The sequence below is a fragment of the Anguilla rostrata genome, chromosome 15 (genome assembly GCF_018555375.3).
Source record: "Anguilla rostrata isolate EN2019 chromosome 15, ASM1855537v3, whole genome shotgun sequence".
Classification (NCBI taxonomy): domain Eukaryota; kingdom Metazoa; phylum Chordata; class Actinopteri; order Anguilliformes; family Anguillidae; genus Anguilla; species Anguilla rostrata.
The window spans coordinates 2,436,254-2,455,959 of NC_057947.1; the positions used below are offsets into that span (position 1 = coordinate 2,436,254).

The window sequence follows — 19,706 nt, forward strand, 5'->3', positions numbered from 1 at the left end:
TCTCATCCATACATTTTAAACTGCATGCCGGCTGTCGAAGAACAGTATTATCTATGACACAAATTATTGAGCCCGTTTTTTCACGTCGTTAATTTCTGTAAGGCTTTATTGATCAAATACTTTCATTTGCACGGCACGACAAAACCTGCAGAAGCTACACATGCTCTTTATGAGTGAAGGCCCAGCCTTGACCCTGTTAAGTACGGTGAAATACGGGCATCCATCTTCAGTTCTCAGACCGTGGTGTTTGGGTCTGCATGCTCTCCCTCTCGAGCTGGATTATTTAAATATGAATAAAACTCAATCAGCAGGATCTGGAAGGGAAAAAAAGCTGGACTCACCTGGGTAAAACCGTGCATCGTCATAGCGCTGTAACAGAGTGACAGACAAAGGCAGAGCTGTAAGAATTTTTACACACGGTATAGCGCTTAAGATTAGATGTAAGGTATACTTTTATTGAACCCCGTGGGGTCATTTGTCCTCTGCATTTGACCCATCCTAGTTACTTAGGAGCAGTGGGCAGCTGCAGTGCAGCGCCCGGGGACCAATTCCAGTTCTGAGGCCAGTGCCTTGGTCAAGGGCACCTGCAGGAGCGCACCTAACATGCATGTCTTTGAGTGTGGGAGGAAACCGGAGTACCCGGAGTAAACCCACGCGAACACGGGGAGAACATGCAAACTCCACGCAGAGAGGATCCGGTCGGACCCGGATTCGAACCCAGAACCTCCTTTTTGCGAGGCAGCAGTGCTAACCACTATGCCACCGTGCCCGCCCATGTAGTCTGCAGGCATATAGTTTGAATTTGTCTACCTAAATAACACCATTTCATAAGTTCATCACTATTTTGCCTTTCATAACCACCTAGAGTACAGTACAGAGTACAGCTCCTCAGGTCATAGCTGGGGCTCTGTGAGAAACATGTATGTAGACAGTTAAACTGACCCCCAGCATTTCCCTCCTATTAACCCCAACAGCTTAACAGTTATACACAGTCAGCCTAAACCCAACCACAGACGCTTAACCTTCTCACAGATCATCCTATGATTCAATTCCTCACACTGACTTTAATCAACTATTGGGATGGCAGGCACTTTTCAGGGTTCCCTACAGAAATAACCGCAATGACCACAGACTCTCAGCCCTTAAAAACCTCCATTTCTGTACCGACTGAACTCATTTCAACAGACAGAATTCACAAACAACTTCACACATCCGCACAATAAAGCCCCAAACCTAGGGTATTTTGTGTTTTTTCCTCCTTCTTCTGCCTGATTACATCATCACCAATGCTCCAGGCCCACAAAGAACATGTCTTCCCATTGGACATTTACGTAGGTAAGTGTAAATTAAATTTAAAAAAATTGCCTCATGCAAGACATTTCAATGAATGTATGAAACTGCCGGTGAATACCTACAGAAAATACCCACAGCATATTTTTATGCTTGGTTGTCAACTTAAAATAAATACTGTACATAGCTATATACACACATAGATAGATTACTTAATTATCCAAATGGGGACATTTCCCTAGCAGCATTTACAAACAGATATTAATACCAAGAAAAATACAATCATTCATACTACAAAAAGGGGGGGGGGGGTGGTAAGATAATAATTTTAATATTGAGGCATATTAGATAAAAATTGAATCTTACAAACCCATCCACACATATGTTTGTAAGATTGAATAGCCAATATTGTTTCTTGTAACTTGGTGTCATTTTGATATCAATACTTTGAATGGCTGGCCTAGATTTCGCAAGTGCGAATAGACATTTCTTTGAATGTGCAAGTAACTTGGCATTTTTGTACGTTGAAAATGTGTTTTTCTCCAGACTATACATACAGTGCCGTGAAAAAGTACTAGCCCCCTTCCTGATTTCTTCTATTATTGCATATTTGTTACACTGAATGGTTTACAAAACTTTACAATTTGCCAGAATTAAAGCAGTTCTACAAAGGAGAGTGGGCTAAAATTCCTCCACAGTGATACAAAAGACTAATATGAAATTATAAGAATCATTTGGTTGCAGTTATTGCTGCTAAAGGTTGTGCAACCAGTTATTAAGTTTAAGGGGCAATTACTTTTTCATATGGGTGTTTGAAAACTTTTTTCATTAAATTCATTTTTTTAATGTGTTTCGTGCTTACTCAGGATTTGTCTTTTTTACAAGCGACGAATGCAAATATTGAATTTTGTCTAAAGATCTTGAAACCATTCAGTTTGACAAAAATGCAAAATCAAATATTTTTTTATGGTACTGTAGATAAAATGTTCTGAACATGTTTTAAATATTAAAACCTAATTTTTAATATTTTATTATTATCTTAAGTGAATTGCAGACCACGGTCAGCATACGGTAATATATCTGACACAACTAGATCACTTACATATGGGTCTTATCTGGGCTAAATTTCAGGACTAATGGAATTACATGAAATTAACAAAACTACCTACCAAAAACAGAAAAAAGCCATTCTTATTCTCCGTAGCTACCTCTGCCCCGTATTGCATTTTCTCCTGGTCTACAGAAGTGTTTGTGATACTCGTGATGGGTTTGAAGCAACATTCCCACAGATGCCATTTAGACTTTTTGAGTGTTGTTTGACTGTTAGACATGGCTCAGGCGACACCCCATACTGCACATGTAAACACAGCTCAAACTCACATTGAACCTGTCCACAGGAAGTTCTGGCCCGGGGGGGCCTGGAGGTCCGGGGGGGCCTGCAGGACCCTGAAATGCATCAATAAAATGTCTCAAGGTCATTATACTTTTAGCTAAATTCAGAATTATATCATTACCTCTTCACCTGGGTTTAATATCATACTCACAGGAAGCGAGTAGCCAGATTCTCCTTTTTCCCCTTTGTACCCATTCACCCCTGGACGGCCCTGCAATCGAACATCACGTTAAAGCACAAGGGTGAATCTGCCTTTCAAACATACACTTCTGTGGGAACTGAAAGCACTCAGTCACAGACACATCCATTTGTCCTTAACTTTGACTAACAACTGAAAGCATTATTTTTTTTTCTTCACAGTTGATGAAAACTAACTTGCCAAACTTGGTTCATGAAGAAATATTTAACAAGTGTTTAGTCAAATTTAAGGACTTAATTGAATACAAGCCAAAATGTTATAACATTTGTAAACAGTATTCATCATCTTGTCATGAGTACTATTAAATACTCACACTAAACTCCACACTGAGATACTCATTGGTCCGCAGGACTAAACCCCACACTGAGATACTCACTGGTCTGCAGGACTAAACCCTACACTGAAATACTCACTGGTCTGTCTGGACTAAACCCCACACTGAGATACTCACTGGCCTGCAGGACTAAACCCCACACTTAGATACTCACTGGTCTGCCAGGACTAAACCCCACACTGAGATACTCACTGGTCTGCCAGGACTAAACCCCACACTGAGATACTCACTGGTCTGCAGGACTAAACCCCATACTGAGATACTCACTGGTCTGCAGGACTAAACCCCACACTGAAATACTCACTGGCCTGCCAGGACTAAACCCCACACTGAGATACTCACTGGTCTGCAGGACTAAACCCTACACTGAAATACTCACTGGTCTGCAGGACTAAACCTCACACTGAGATACTCACTGGTCTGCAGGACTAAACCCCACACTGAAATACTCACTGGTCTGCAGGACTAAACCCCACACTGAGATATTCACACTGAACCCCACACTGAGATACTCACTGGTCTGCAGGACTAAACCCCACACTGAAATACTCACTGGTCTGCAGGACTAAACCCCACACTGAGATACTCACTGGTCCGCAGGACTAAACCCCACACTGAGATACTCACTGGTCTGCAGGACTAAACCCCACACTGAGATACTCACTGGTCTGCAGGACTAAACCCCACACTGAAATACTCACTGGTCTGCAGGACTAAACCCCACACTGAGATACTCACTGGTCTGCAGGACTAAACCCCACACTGAGATACTCACTGGTCTGCAGGACTAAACCCCACACTGAGATACTCACTGGTCTGCAGGATTAAACCCCACACTGAGATACTCACTGGTCCGCAGGACTAAACCCCACACTGAGATACTCACTGGTCTGCAGGACTAAACCCTACACTGAAATACTCACTGGTCTGTCTGGACTAAACCCCACACTGAGATACTCACTGGCCTGCAGGACTAAACCCCACACTTAGATACTCACTGGTCTGCCAGGACTAAACCCCACACTGAGATACTCACTGGTCTGCCAGGACTAAACCCCACACTGAGATACTCACTGGTCTGCAGGACTAAACCCCACACTGAGATACTCACTGGTCTGCAGGACTAAACCCCACACTGAAATACTCACTGGTCTGCAGGACTAAACCCCACACTGAGATACTCACTGGTCTGCAGGATTAAACCCCACACTGAGATACTCACTGGTCCGCAGGATTAAACCCCACACTGAGATACTCACTGGTCTGCAGGACTAAACCCCACACTGAGATACTCACTGGTCCGCAGGATTAAACCCCACACTGAGATACTCACTGGTCTGCAGGACTAAACCCCACACTGAGATACTCACTGGTCTGCAGGACTAAACCCCACACTGAGATACTCACTGGTCTGCAGGACTAAACCCCACACTGAGATACTCACTGGTCTGCCAGGACTAAACCCCACACTGAAATACTCACTGGTCTGCAGGACTAAACCCCACACTGAGATACTCACTGGTCTGCAGGACAAAACCCTACACTGAAATACTCACTGGTCTGTCTGGACTAAACCCCACACTGAGATACTCACTGGTCTGCCAGGAAGCCCGATTTCACCCTTTAAGCCAGAAGGGCCGAATGGTCCCTGTAGAAATGTAAAATTAATCATACTAAACAAGATAATCATGCTACTATACATGTATATATATATATATATATATATATATATATATATATATATATATATATATATATATATATATATATATATATATATATATAATCATGTTGCATTATAGCAAAGATGTATAGTGCTTTGGCATTGTAAGAGCCTGAGGACACCAAAGAACATTCTGGAAAATCCACTGTGGTCCAAGTGTCATCAGAACTTTGAGCAGATGGTTGACACTTTCAGCATGACTAAGCCTTAAATTCACGAGAGAAATAGCAAGCATACGAGGTATGGAGTTATTAAAATAAATAAATATGAGATCTCCATGTTTGTATAATCCATTAAACTGGACCAGCAAGCTGATTTTCTACTTTAAAGTTTTCAATGTTGCTGAGTACACAAAACACACTACTCTCAATCTCAGATCTCTAAATATATTCGGTGCTTAGTCCTAACACATTTCAAAGCTAAAAACGGATCCAGCTAGAAAGCCAACCCAATGAGCCAGAACGCACAGTTGGATATTAGCTGCATTAGCATGCAATGAGATTCCACACCGAACGCTGTAGCTCTGACTCATTGCAGGGTTTACCATTACTGCTGGATTTGCTTCCAGCTGAGTTCCATCTGGCAATATAATACCAATGTGTGCTGCTGAACATTCTGAGAAATTAAAGCTTCTTAAAATTGGTTTTAAAAAAATGTTTTAAATAGTCTGTGTTTTCCATGTCTATCAATTATTTAATTTTTAATTTCATTTTAGGCATTCAGTACTTGCTCGTAATCTTTTGTTTTAGACTCTGGAACTTTTTTAATGTGAAATACACTAACCGGTGGTCCGACTGGTCCAGGAGGTCCTCTTTCACCCTAAAGATACAGAGGTCATCATGAACAGAGTGTGAATGCTGAACTATGAAACTATGACCCACAATCTGGAACTGAACAGACAAGTGCGCCTACAACACTCACCCTCTGTCCTACTCCTCCACCGAAGTGGAGAGAGTTCCCATCGGGCCCGATGATCAGGCCCGGTTCCCCCTTTTCCCCCTGTAAGAAAGGAAAGGGATCGCAGAAGAAAAATAAGAAAGAAAAATGCTACGTTGAACTGAACAATCACCCTCTCAAAAAGCGTGTCTCTTTTCTGAGTGTAAGTTTAAGTGGAACGAAGGCTTCTCTTCAGGCCCTACCTTGACTCCATAGCCCTGGGGCCCAGGGTCTCCTCGGTCTCCCTTTGGTCCGATGGGGCCCTGTAGGGAAACAGCACATTTCAGACCCAGCTGTGCAGAGTACAGGCCCAGTTCTGCTTTCTTACAACTCCACCTCTACCTCCATGGACCATTGAAGCACTTCACTTTATTTTTAGAGAAATTTCAAGTTAATTTAGAAAATGTAAAATGTGTCAGAACTTACAGGGAAACCAGCTTGACCAGGAAGGCCAGGTCCACCCTAGAAACAAAAGAAAAAATGGAAAACATGTTCTGATGTTCTTTCCTCAAGAATTTACAACATGGCGTCGGGTTAGCATAAGAACAGAAAAACACGCAACCGCCCTTCACGTGTGAGACAGAAATAAAGTGTTTGTGATGTACAGTATGATCAATCCCTTTAACACATACCTGATTTCCTGGGTTTCCAAAGGCTCCATCCCGCTGTAGAGCAGAAAAACATATTAAACTGTTACCATGCCAACACTGGGGGCATGAATGAGCAGTACAAATAGATGGTGTGTGTGTGAGTGTGTGTGTAAACACAGAGTAGTACAGAGATGGTGTGTGTGTGTATGTGTAAACACAGAGTAGTACAGAGAGACGAGGTGTGTGTGTGTGTGCGTAAGCACAGAGTAGTACAGAAAGAGAGTGCGTGTGTGTAAACACAGAGTAGTACAAAGAGATGTGTATGTCTGTGTGAGTGTGTGTGTAAACAGAGTAGTATAGAGATGGTCTGTCTGTAAACACAGAGTAGTACAGAGATGGTGTGTGTGTGTGTGTGTGTGTGTGCAAACACAGAGTAGTACAGAGATGGTGTGTGTGTGTGTGTGTAAACAGAGTAATATAGAGATGGTCTGTCTGTAAACACAGGGTAGTACAGAGAGATGGTGTGTGTGTGTGTGTGTGTGTGTGTAAACACAGAGTAGTACAGAGATGGTGTGTGTGTGTGTGTGTGTGTGTGTAAACACAGAGTAGTACAGAGATAGTGTGTGTGTGTGTGTAAACTAGGGGTGTGCAGAGACGTCATTGTCTGTATCTGTATCTGTTCAACCAACAAAATTATCTGTCTCTGTATCTGTTTTCAGAGAGAAGCCTGGAAGTGGGAGTTGTTTATACTGGAAGTCATATTAAATTGGGCAAGTGTTGTATTTTCTAACCTAATATCAATGCAATTGTTGTGCCTTCAAAGCATCAGATTGATTTAATATCAGCATATAATTAATTATGAAATATATTTCCACATCATCATACTGTACTTTTCATCTCTCTCTCTTTTTATTTTTACTTTTAACTAAACTAAGTTTTATGAACTGTCTGAACCCCACAACTAACGCCCCCCCCCCCCCCCACCACGCTTTAACTGGGGGACATTGAACAATCAGAAACTGAAAAAAATGTTTTATAAATCGAAAGATTCTGTTTTGCATTGGAAATAGAATCTATTTACAGTAAAGATATATAGAAAAATATCCTTCAGTTGAAGGGAATAATCTTAAATTCCAATGATGCTGCGTTTGCGTTTCTTGATGTGTTAATGTTACTGCAGTTCGCTAGGGAAATGTTAATTACTACTTTACAATAGTAATTACATAACAGTAATACATGAACTTTTTTGCCTGTTTTATTTTTTATTTTTTCCCCTACTGAACTAAGTTTGGATAGACTGAAAACCATCTGATGTCCTCATATTTTCCCTTGGTGGAAACTGTTACCATGAAATCTGGACTGGATTTTGTGTTCATTTAGTAGCCAAGACCTTAAATGGATGAATATTGACTGAAATACAAAGTAAAACGTCGTTTCTTTTCAATATTTCGACATGGTTTTTTTTTTTTAATGGAGGAAATTAACACGAAAAATCTTTGAGCATGTTTCATTAGGTGCAGCGTCTTTTCCTGCTTACAGAGTGAATGAGTAAGTGAATCGATGATAAGAAAATTTTTGGTTACGCTGACCTATAAAACGCTATTCCAAAAGCAAAATTAGACATGTTATACATCGTTAGAAAGCTTATACTCTCCCCAACTGAATAAATGAATTGTCAATCAAGCCAGACTGTACTAAAAAGGGCGACAATGCCGTAAACAACACGTGTGGTATTATGCACAGCTATTATGGAAGGTACCCAGGCATCACAAATGCGCATATATTTCACAAACGGATTGTCCAAGACAATATATGACCACCCAGTCTCAAAAGGGATATCTCTACGCGTAAAACCAATGGTAAGATTGCATATTTATTCAATATTCAGTCCCAGATATTGACTGTAGAATGACATGGTATCATTTTAAAAAACCTTTCTTGTTTATTTGTTATTCAATGAGCAGTGTTTTGACTGCTGTATTGGCATATCTTAGGGCTACTGTCGGGTTTATCTTGTTGCTATGACGGAATACGATTTTTGAGTGGTGAAAGAATATTTTTATGAATGCCCAGATAGACAATATTGTCCATTATGTCATGGATGGGTGGTGTAGTTGCAGATGAGACTGCAGGGAGGGGGTGCGTGTTAAATGAACGACCAGAGCGACAGTGGTGGCACTGCAAAACTCCATATTCGGCATAGTTGTCATGTATCGTCTACTAATGAAACTAAAACAAAGCGTTTCTGTTTTTAACTCATACTTGGTTGCAGTAGCACTGAATGTCTGAGTTCAGTAAACTCGGCATGCCGGAGTACCGACCACTAAGGGCTTTGCGCTAAGAGGTTAAAATACCAACTTCTGGTTAGGGCCAGCCCACTTCCAGTCTAAGCCACGCCCATTCCGAGTACGGATACGTATACAGATAATTTAGTTGGTTGAACAGATACAGATACAGATAATGGTGTACTCGCTCATCCCTAATGAATAGAGTAGTACAGAGAGATGGTGGGGGGGGTGAGTAAATGCACATTAACATAACGGGCGACATAGCTCAGGAGGTAAGACCGATTGTCTGGCAGTCGGAGGGTTGCCGGTTCAAACCCCGCCCTGGGCATGTCGAAGTGTCCTTGAGCAAGACACCTAACCCCTAACTGCTCTGGCGAATGAGAGGCATCAATTGTAAAGCGCTTTGGATAAAAGCGCTATATAAATGCAGTCCATTTACCATTTACCATAGAGAGATGGTGTGTGGGGGGTGGACTTACATCGGTCTGGTAGATGATCTGTCCAGGAGAACCGGGTGGGCCGGGGGGTCCAGGGATTGATGCCCCATCCCGACCAGGATCTCCCTAAAGATGAGACCCACATTAGCCTGGCTTTGCTAAACTGCAGTCTGGCAGTGAGAGGGAGCTAATGTTAGGAGCTAACAATAGGAGCTAATGTCAGGAGCTAAGGATTGGAGCAAACGATAGGAGCTAACATCAGGCGCTAATGTTAGGAGCTAATGATAAGAGCTAATGATAGGAGCTAACAATAGGAGCTAATGTTCGGAGCTAATGTCAGGAGCTAACGCTAGCAGCTAACGATAGGAGCTAATGGTAGGAGCTAACAATAGGAGCTAAGGTTCAGAGTTAATGATAGAATCTAATGATAGGAGTTAACAGTAGGAGCTAACAATAGGAGCTAATGTTCGGAGCTAATGTCAGGAGCTTATGCTAGGAGCTAACGTTAGGAGCTAATGGTAGGATCAAACGTTTATAGCTAACAATAGGAGCTAACATTAGGAGCTAAAACTAGGAGTGAATCGTAAAAGCTAACATTAGGAGCTACCATGACTGTCACTGGTGGACTCGGGGGGGGGGGGGGGGCAGGGGGGGCGACCGCTCCCCTGGTGCCCCCATGGTTGAAAAAGTGTCGCTAAAGTGCCCTAGTGCCCCCTCTAGAATGGCGAAAACGAGAGAAAGTGCCTTATTGGCTGCCCTTCACATGGGAAAAAAATGATTGAGTGCCCTCTAGGGTGCCCCTTCATACAATAAATTATGATGATGTGCCCTCTAGAGCAAGAAAATTTGATAACGTGTCTTAATGAGTGCCCTTCTAGTGCAGAAAACGTGATGCAGTGGCCTATGCGGTGGTCTAAATTTGACGTTCCCTATGGGTCCCCTTCCAATGAAAAAGGGTGCTGTTATGAAGTGCCCTCTATGCCGCCCCTACATGACAGTATCCCAAAGGGTGCCCTTTCCAGGAGAGAAAATGGGATGCAGTGCAGTATAGGGTACTCCTACAGGTGAGAAAACATTATGAAGTGCCCAATTAGGTGCTCCTCTAATGGAGAAGTGCCCCTCCAATGGATAAAATGTGATGCAGTGCTGTAAAGGGTGTCCCTACATGCGTGAGAATGCGGGGAAGTTTCCTAAAGGATTCCTCTCCAGTGGAGAAAATGTGATGTGGTGCCATATAGGTGCCATTGCAATGGGATAAACTTGAGGTTCCCTCCAGGTGCCTTTCTGATGAAAAAAACTCATGAAGTGCCCTCTTAGGTGCCCTTCCAAGTGAGAAAACACGATGCATCATAGCTTTTTGTGCACTGGTGTCAGTGCAGTAGGTGCCCTTTTTATTTTTTCGCCCCTGCCCTTCAAACAGCCTGAGTCCACCACTGGTCGCTGTGGTAACACTCACCCGATCTCCACGCTCTCCTTTGTCCCCCTTAGGTCCCTGCAACCAAGAGAAGAACGGCACACAGTTAATATTTTTGCTAACATCATACTTGCGAATAAAATCAGAGGCAGCTGATTCACACACAGCATGTTAACCTTTGTTTAACCTAGGAGGGTCACTTCAGAGCAGGTTGCATTTTCACAATGATGACCAGACAAACAAAACAGTGCGATAAAACAGGAAATTTCTAAAACAATATCAATCAATGACAAATGATACACACATGACAAAGTGCAGGTTTAAACAAGGAAATCAGCGAATTTAATCTTTTTAAAAAAGAAGATTCCGGCAATATCTTCCACGACAAACCCCCAGCCTTAATAATGGTGTAACAGCACTTATGACAGACAGTAGGAGCTCTCACCTGTGGTCCGATGAAACCGTCCAACCCTGGTCTACCATCCCTTCCCTGAGGTCCTTCTCTGCCCTTCTCACCTGGAATCCCAGGGAAACCAGGTTTGCCCTGTGTGTCAAAGATGTACCAAAATCAGACATCGGTTTCAAAAGCAACCTTTTAAAGCTTTAACTTTAAAAAGTTAAAATAAGAAAGGTTCTCACTGGAAAGCCAGGACTGCCAGCGGGACCCTGGAAGTGAACGGGAAGCGACAGACAGCGTTAGCCCATTTTGGTGGGAAAGAACAGGCGCCTCTATCGCCCGGGCAGAGAAAAGCCGGAGGGCACTCACCTGCTTCCCTTCGGGTCCCCTCACCCCAGGAACCCCATTGAACACACCCGAGCCCTCCATGTCGTCCTTCGCAGAGACAGCAAGATCAGAAACACCGAAAAAAGCCGCTCAACCGACAGCCAGCTCGGCGTCAGGGAGCTCTCGCTACGAAGCGCAGTCGCTCCGTACGCGCAGAGCTTAGCAAGGTTTTCAGCACAGAAACATTATTTATGTATGTGCACATTACTCACACATACATAACTGAAAAGGGCTGAGCTAGTTAGCTATTAGCAAGTAGCTAAGAGCTAACAGGCATGTAGGCAACAGTTGCTTTTTTGTCTATTTACAAGACAAAAATGAGGCAAGATGAAAAAACCAATTTAGGCCATTTTAGGAACCTCAGCCAACAAATGAGAATAGACGGACTTCCTATAAACACCTTCAAAAAGCCCCAAAATTTGCCCTCTCACATGCAGCCACATGGCAGACAGTGAGATGCAGTAAGAGAGTTGGCTCATGTTTGCCGGTACTTACAAAGCCTGCACCAAGCCCGTTGCCAGGGGGACCGGGTGGCCCCGGAGGTCCAACAGGCCCCATCGGCCCGGGAAGCCCCGCCAGTCCACCTTCTCCAGCCCGGCCCGGTATTCCGGGCAGTCCCTGTGCACCCTACAGGAGAGAGGGAAGGACTAGCCAATGAGATGCGAGGAGATGAGAGGGAAGAACTGACCAATGAGACACAAGGAGACTACAGTTTAGCCAGCTCCAGCATCTCCCAACTGCTGAAGACAAGCCCAGCCTATTCAACAACATCCTGCTGTACACAAAGAAACAGCAACAATCAGTGGTAATCAAAACAAACACAAGCACACACTCATACATACACACGTGCATGCACACACACACACTCACTCACCGGCACACGCACACACACATACACGCATACTCATTCACACAAACAACAGCGCACACAGACACACGCACACACACACATCCTGTAGAGGGAGAGGGTAAAGACAGAGACTTGGAGTTTGTATAGGAAGGAGCAAAGACAGAGACTCAGAGTTCAGATAGGAAGGGGTAAAGACAGAGACTCGGAGTTCAGATAAGAAGGGGTAAAGACAGAGACTCGGAGTTTGTCCTTCTGTATCAAACACCAGGGCCAGGCCACAGCATTCCGTCATCATCCGTACTTCAACCGCTATATCACTACTCCACTCACACAACATGCCAGTCAATAAAATAAAATAATCACTCATCATAACACACATTAAGCAAGTCTAAACCAAAAAAAAAGAAACTCCTATAGTAACTGGGATTTTGTTAGAATTTTTCTCCATGTAGCTTTATATTTAAATTTAATATTTAAACATTATATTTAAACATTATTTTTTTACATTTTTATATTTAAATTTTACAACAGACACCAGGGACCCGTGACACTGTCCCTCCTCTAGAGGGCGATGAGGAGGCCCTAGAGTGAGACAGCATCTCTGCGGGTGATTTCACACCGACTGTGTTCGGGTTGATTTAGCCCTGGAGTGCTCAGACCCTCAGTTCGGTACGTTTGAACAGGTGAGAATGCGGGAAAACACCAAACCTTTGAAACACCAAACATGCGAACGCATAGCACGAGCACATCGGCGACGGCCTCCGATAAGCTGAGTTGACCTGTAAGGAATAGTGTAGCGCTGCCTACATGGACATTTTTCACCTGTTCATCTGTAAGGAATAGTGTAGCGCTGCCTACATGGACATTTTTCACCTGTTCATCTGATGGTGATGGTGTGTGTGTGTGTCTGTAGGTGTGTGTGTGTATGTGTATGTGTGCGTGTGTGATTGTGTGTGTGTGTGTGTGATCGTGTGTGTCTGTGTGTGTATGCGGGTGTATGTGTGCGTGTATGTGTGTGTCTGTAGGTGTGTGTGTGTGTGTGTAATCGTGTGTGTCTGTAGGTGTGTGTGTGTGATCGTGTGTGTGTATGTGTGTGTGTGTGTGATTGCGTGTGTGTGTATGTGTGTGACTGTGTGTGTGTGTGTGTGTGTGTTGTAGGTGTGTGTGTGTGTGTGTGTGTCTGTAGGTGTGTGTGTGTGATTGTGTGTGTCTGTGTCTGTGTGTGTGTGTGTGTGTGTGTGTGCCAGCGTAGCAAGTCTCCAGATGCTTACCTTCTCCCCTGCAGGTCCTGGAAGGCCCAATTCACCAGCATCTCCCTGTAGGAGAGGAGGACAGGGCCTCAGGATATATGACAAAAGCCAGGAGAACAGCTTCTGCGTAGTAACACCATTATAAAAGCAAAACCTGGTCTCCAAAGACCTTCCCACAACAACGGGCATGTTACAGACCTTCCCACAACATTAACGCTGTGACTCATATAACAATGGGGCATGTTACTGTCAGCTACCTTCGCTCCTTTTATGCCTGACGATCCTGGACGTCCATCAGAACCACGAGGACCAGGTGCACCCTAAAATCAAAAAACCGTGATGTACCTTAGCAGAAAGTCCAAAAGACAAAGACAGTCACATGCGCAGAATCAACCAACTCAACTCTAGAAAGTGATTCACAAATGCAACGGCTATTGGCACATGGTCACACACACACAAACACACACATACAAGCAATGCATGCTTGCACATACACACACACTTGCAGGATGCATAAAGACACACACATACATGCAAGCAACGCATGCTTGCACAAACAGACACACACACGCACACACACACGCTTGCAGGACGCATAAAGACACACACACATGCAAGCAACGCATGCTTACACACACACACACAAGCTTGCAGGATGAATAAAGACACACACGTGCAAGCAACACATGCTTGCACACACACACACACACTTGCAGGATGCATAAAGACACACACACACACACACATGCAAGCAACGCATGCTTGCACACACAAACACACATGCACACGCACACACGCTTGCAGGGTGCATGAAGACACACACATGCACACACACACGCATACACGCTTGCAGGATGCATGAAGACACACACATGCACACACACACATGCACACACGCTTGCAGGATGCATGAAGACACACACACGCGCACACACACACACACACACACACACTACACACACACACACACACACACACACACACATGCACACACACACACACACACACACACACACACACACACCTACACACACACACACATGCACACACCTACACACACCTACACACACACACACACACACACACGCACACGCACACACATGCACACACATGCACACACACACACACACACATGCACACACATGCACACACACATGCACACACACACACACACTTAGGAGCGCAGGTTGGCGCAGAGCCCAGCTAACCCCTCATACTCACCGGTGCTCCAGGCTGCCCAGGAGTTCCGGGGCCTCCACCAGACCCATGTGAGCCAGAGCCGTGGGGCCCTAATGGCCCCGGGGCGCCAGGGGGCCCAGGAGGCCCAGGGGGGCCAGGTAGACCCTGTAGGCCCTACAGGTAAAGAGGCCGCAGACACACAATCACAACCTCCATCACACAATGGCTGCCAGATTTCAACTACAGCAACATCCTTTCACAATTTCCTTAACATTTCTGAAAAAAGCTGATAAAAATAGACATCACTGAGGAAAATACCATACATGCATAATTAAAACGACAAATTCACTTAGTATCTGTAATATAATTATGCCTGCAGGCTTGCATACGGAGAAGTCAGTAGAGATCATTTCCTTCTGTGAATCTCACAATTAGACCACAGAGCGTGACATTCCTCCTACTGAGAGAAAAATGGGCTCCCGCGATATGAGGAGAATAACGCTTTTCATTTCTGCACAATTCCCATACCAGGCTTCGGAGCACTGAGCATCTCAGGGGTAGTCAAAAATGGTCATATTTATGCACAAACGTAGCAAAACCTACCCGCAAGTTCTCCAAATCAGCGAATCCAGAACCTTCCATGTCCACAAAGGTCTTCAAACAAAGAATCGAATATTAGACGGTGGACGGTGGAATTATTTGAGCGATTTGTAATACAACAGTAAAGCTATGTTGAGGATAGAGCACAAGAAGTACAGTTAATCAGTCTACAGCACTGTTAGTGAAGTTACCACTCAGATGCAGTAAGACCTTTGGGGTTTGAGAGGATCGTGGGTGTGAATATTCATACTCACAGGTCTGTCTGAGCGAGAGGACCCGGGGGGGCCGGGGGGGCCTGGAAGGCCTCGGGGTCCTGGCTGACCATCGCCACGTTCACCCTGCAAGGAGCAAAGCACGCGTCAGACACTGCGTGCCGTCAGCCCACGATCCCAACCCCGTAACACTACATACACCCGACCCTATAATGCTACACACACCCGTCCCTATAACACTACACACCACCCTACACCTCCCATAATGCTACACACACCCGTCCCTATAATGCTACACACACCCGACCCTTAAGCTACACCACACACCCGTCCCTATAATGCTACACACACCCGACCCTATAATGCTACACACACCCGTCCCTATAATGCTACACACACCCGTCCCTATAACACCACACACACCCATCCCTATAATGCTACACACACCCGTCCCTATAATGCTACACACACCCGTCCCTATAACACCACACACACCCATCCCTATAACACTACACACACCCGTCCCTATAATGCTACACACACCCGACCCTATAATGCTACACACACCCGTCCCTATAACACTACACACACCCGTCCCTATAATGCTACACACACCCGACCCCGTAACACTACACACACCCATCCCTATAACACTACACACACCCGTCCCTATAACACCACACACACCCATCCCTATAACACTACACACACCCGTCCCTATAATGCTACACACACCCATCCCTATAACACTACACACACCCGTCCCTATAATGCTACACACACCCGACCCTATAATGCTACACACACCCGTCCCTATAATGCTACACACACCCATCCCTATAACACTACACACACCCGTCCCTATAATGCTACACACACCCGACCCTATAATGCTACACACACCCGTCCCTATAATGCTACACACACCCGTCCCTATAATGCTACACACACCCATCCCTATAATGCTACACCACATGTACCTATAATGCTACACACCTCCCTATAATGCTACACACACCCGTCCCTATAATGCTACACACCCGACCCGTAACTACCCCACACCCGTCCCTATAATCTACACACACCCGACCCTATAACACTACACACACCCGACCCTGTAACACTACACACACCCATCCCTATAACACTACACACACCCGTCCCTATAATGCTACACACACCCGACCCCGTAACACTACACACACCCGTCCCTATAATGCTACACACACCCGTCCCTATAACACTACACACACCCATTCCTATAATGCTACACACACCCGACCCCATAATGCTACACACACCCGTCCCTATAATGCTACACACACCCGACCCCATAATGCTACACACACCCGTCCCTATAATACTACACACACCCGACCCCATAATGCTACACACACCCGTCCCTATAATACTACACACACCCGACCCCGTAACACTACACACACTCAACCCTATAATGCTACACACACCCATCCAGGTAAGTCCAGGTCTGCTCGACACACTTCTGGACTGCATCATCAAGGACTTTACTGAAATCTGGCATGGTGATTAGGTCTTGCAAGAAACCCCTAGAACCGGAATGACACTCGTCTTGGATCATTAATCCAGGAGATATGGGCTAATAAAGTTTGGGCTAATTAGCGTAACTCCATGACTTAAACTCGACATATCTACATTACAATGGGTCATAGAGAAATGGCTTTTCAAGGTCTTTATGAAGTCCAAAAGTATGTTGAATTGACCTGGACTTACCCACCCAACACACCACTGCTGGTCAATGCATAGGTACTGTGGATTCAGCTAAAATCTGTCTTTATTTTTTACTTTTACTGTAACAAAATTTAACTGCTAAGTGCCTTTTTTTATTCACAAACAGTTTTAGCAAATTCGTTTTGGCAAATGCTATACTCAGGAAACCTTTTTTTAAAAACTGCATAATAAGGCAGTTTTTAATAACAACAAACAAAAAGCAAATGCAAAAGTGTAAAAGCAATGGATACAAAGAAAACTCCTTAAAGGAGTACCATGGTGGTTGAACGTGACACTTCCCAGTTGTCTTCAGGCAACAACAAAACAAATGTGCATAATTTTTTTATTCTTAAGTCATTTCAATGTACTTTAAAACGTATTTTTCTAAGCCTAAATTTCCCACTATAAAAATTCACCCGAACCGTCTGGGCGTGGTAATGAGAACTGTCAGTTAGCTATGATTGACAGACCGTGCCCCGTTACCATAGCTACCCCCATGATACGCGCTCTCTTTGGGAGACTGAATTTTCACAAGCTAGCTAGCTTAGTAGTATATCAAGTATCGATAGATAGCTAAGGTAAGGAAGTTGACTTATATCCAGTTATAATTTTTGCTATCTAGCTAGACAAATTAAGATAAAAGCACAACTATAACGTCCTCATAAAAGCAAACTAGCAAGCTAACGTTATCGATAACATTGCCTTATGAAAGCAAACCTCCTAGCTAGCTAACGTTAGCTAGCTAGCTAAATGAATATAACCAGAAATAATCTAAAGGCACTCTAATTTAAGTGAACCTAACGTTAGTCAAATATTTGCATTGTCTGAACAGCAGGAAGGTGTGTCCTGTCAGATTTCTTTACGGGGTGTGGAAATAGGAGTGGTTACTGTATTCGTGACGTAGAAAAATGACAACTTTCTCAACCGGTTGAAAATAGGACGATGAATTTAAAACGCATATTTCTCCAAAAATACAGAACGGACATATTTAATACTTTGCTCATTGTGTTTCTTCAATGCCTCTTGTGCAAATAGCGCACAAAACCGAGAAAGTGTGAAAATCACCATGGTACTCCTTTAACAATACCATCAATATAAACCAGAAAATTATTAACACATAGATTTGAACAGCCAATTCTGAAATTTTAAAGTCACAGTTAAGGACAGAGGTGGGCTGAATCCAGGCCCTCGGTCAGCTTACCTTCTCTCCCTTAAATCCACGATCTCCTGGGATTCCTGGGAATCCTGGGGGCCCCACGGCACCCTGAGCAGGGGGCACAGGGAATGGGGTCAGTGCCTGAGGCCTCATATACAGTCTGACCTCAGCCATAACAAAAGTGCTGAAGGCCTATGTACAGTACAGTACATTACACTGAACATCAAGGACAATCTTATTACAACCTTCTGCTTGCAGAAAAAAGTACAATGAACTTACTGCGATACCATCTTCACCAGGATCTCCCTGGGAAACAAAAAACGTGTTAATAAATCTAATGTTGGAGAGAAAAAGCCATAGAAACAACACTGGTATCAATTACATTAATAGTTTATTGAGATTTAAAGTAATGCAGCTTCATATCATTTCAATCGCAATGTATAGTGGCATTATCTCATTGACATGCACAAATGCAGTATAATACCTGATCACATACACATACACATATAGGGGCGACATAGCTCAGGAGGTAAGACCGATTGTCTGGCAGTCGGAGGGTTGCCGGTTCAAACCCCACCCTGGGCGTGTCGAAGTGTCCTTGAGCAAGACACCTAACCCCTAACCCCTAACTGCTCTGGCGAATGAGAGGCATCAATTGTAAAGCGCTTTGGATAAAAGCGCTATATAAATGCAGTCCATTTACCATTTACATACAATATGGACTCTGAATACGACATTATTTAGCAGATGCTTTTGTTCAGAGTGACTAACAGCTTTTCTTTTGCACAAAGTTGATTTGTGCCGTTGGATATTTGTTTTACTGAAGCAATGTAGCTTAGGTACCTTGCTCAAGAGTGCAACGGCAGTGCCCCAATCGGGACTCGAACCTGCGACCTCTATGTTACAATCCCAGTTTCGTAACCATTATACTGCTCTGTTAAAGCATTAACACGTCCAATTTGACATTTTCTGTGAAAGGCACGCTCTAAGAGCTGAAGTGCTCTCACAGGAAGCGGCCCAGCATGCATTGCGGTACTCACTGGCTCTCCGTCGGTTCCTGGCGTTCCAGGTGATCCTGGGGGCCCCGGCGGCCCTCGGGGCCCCGTCACCTGCTGCACCACTGAGCCGTCCCCACGCTTCAGCACCTCCGCGGCGGGCCCTGGAGGCCCAGGGGGGCCGGGAGGCCCGGGGGCGCCAGGGTCCCCTTTAGAGCCAGAATATCCGAAGCCGGCAGTTCCCTTCGGAGGGGAGACGTTACAGGAAATGGCGTTATTTCCCACTCCACGCTCCCTTCGCACGTTTATCATGATAAAACGTCACGC

General features: G+C 44.4%; 1 protein-coding gene across 1 annotated transcript in view; it reads right to left on the bottom strand.

The window, feature by feature from the left end:
* col18a1a (collagen type XVIII alpha 1 chain a) overlaps positions 1-19,706 on the bottom strand; it is a 56,037-nt gene that overhangs the window by 10,023 nt on the left and 26,308 nt on the right. Inside the window, exons 9-31 of the mRNA XM_064311470.1 lie at positions 19,425-19,622; positions 18,664-18,690; positions 18,430-18,492; positions 15,522-15,605; positions 15,271-15,321; positions 14,710-14,841; positions 13,746-13,808; positions 13,510-13,554; positions 11,884-12,015; positions 11,371-11,436; positions 11,244-11,270; positions 11,050-11,148; positions 10,647-10,682; positions 9,233-9,316; positions 6,508-6,540; positions 6,302-6,337; positions 6,079-6,138; positions 5,861-5,938; positions 5,723-5,758; positions 4,811-4,864; positions 2,835-2,894; positions 2,671-2,736; positions 342-369 (exon numbers count right to left, since the gene is read on the bottom strand). Coding sequence (XP_064167540.1) covers positions 342-369; positions 2,671-2,736; positions 2,835-2,894; positions 4,811-4,864; positions 5,723-5,758; positions 5,861-5,938; positions 6,079-6,138; positions 6,302-6,337; positions 6,508-6,540; positions 9,233-9,316; positions 10,647-10,682; positions 11,050-11,148; positions 11,244-11,270; positions 11,371-11,436; positions 11,884-12,015; positions 13,510-13,554; positions 13,746-13,808; positions 14,710-14,841; positions 15,271-15,321; positions 15,522-15,605; positions 18,430-18,492; positions 18,664-18,690; positions 19,425-19,622 — 1,558 coding nt within the window. The remainder of the gene's footprint in view (positions 1-341; positions 370-2,670; positions 2,737-2,834; positions 2,895-4,810; positions 4,865-5,722; positions 5,759-5,860; positions 5,939-6,078; positions 6,139-6,301; positions 6,338-6,507; positions 6,541-9,232; positions 9,317-10,646; positions 10,683-11,049; positions 11,149-11,243; positions 11,271-11,370; positions 11,437-11,883; positions 12,016-13,509; positions 13,555-13,745; positions 13,809-14,709; positions 14,842-15,270; positions 15,322-15,521; positions 15,606-18,429; positions 18,493-18,663; positions 18,691-19,424; positions 19,623-19,706) is intronic.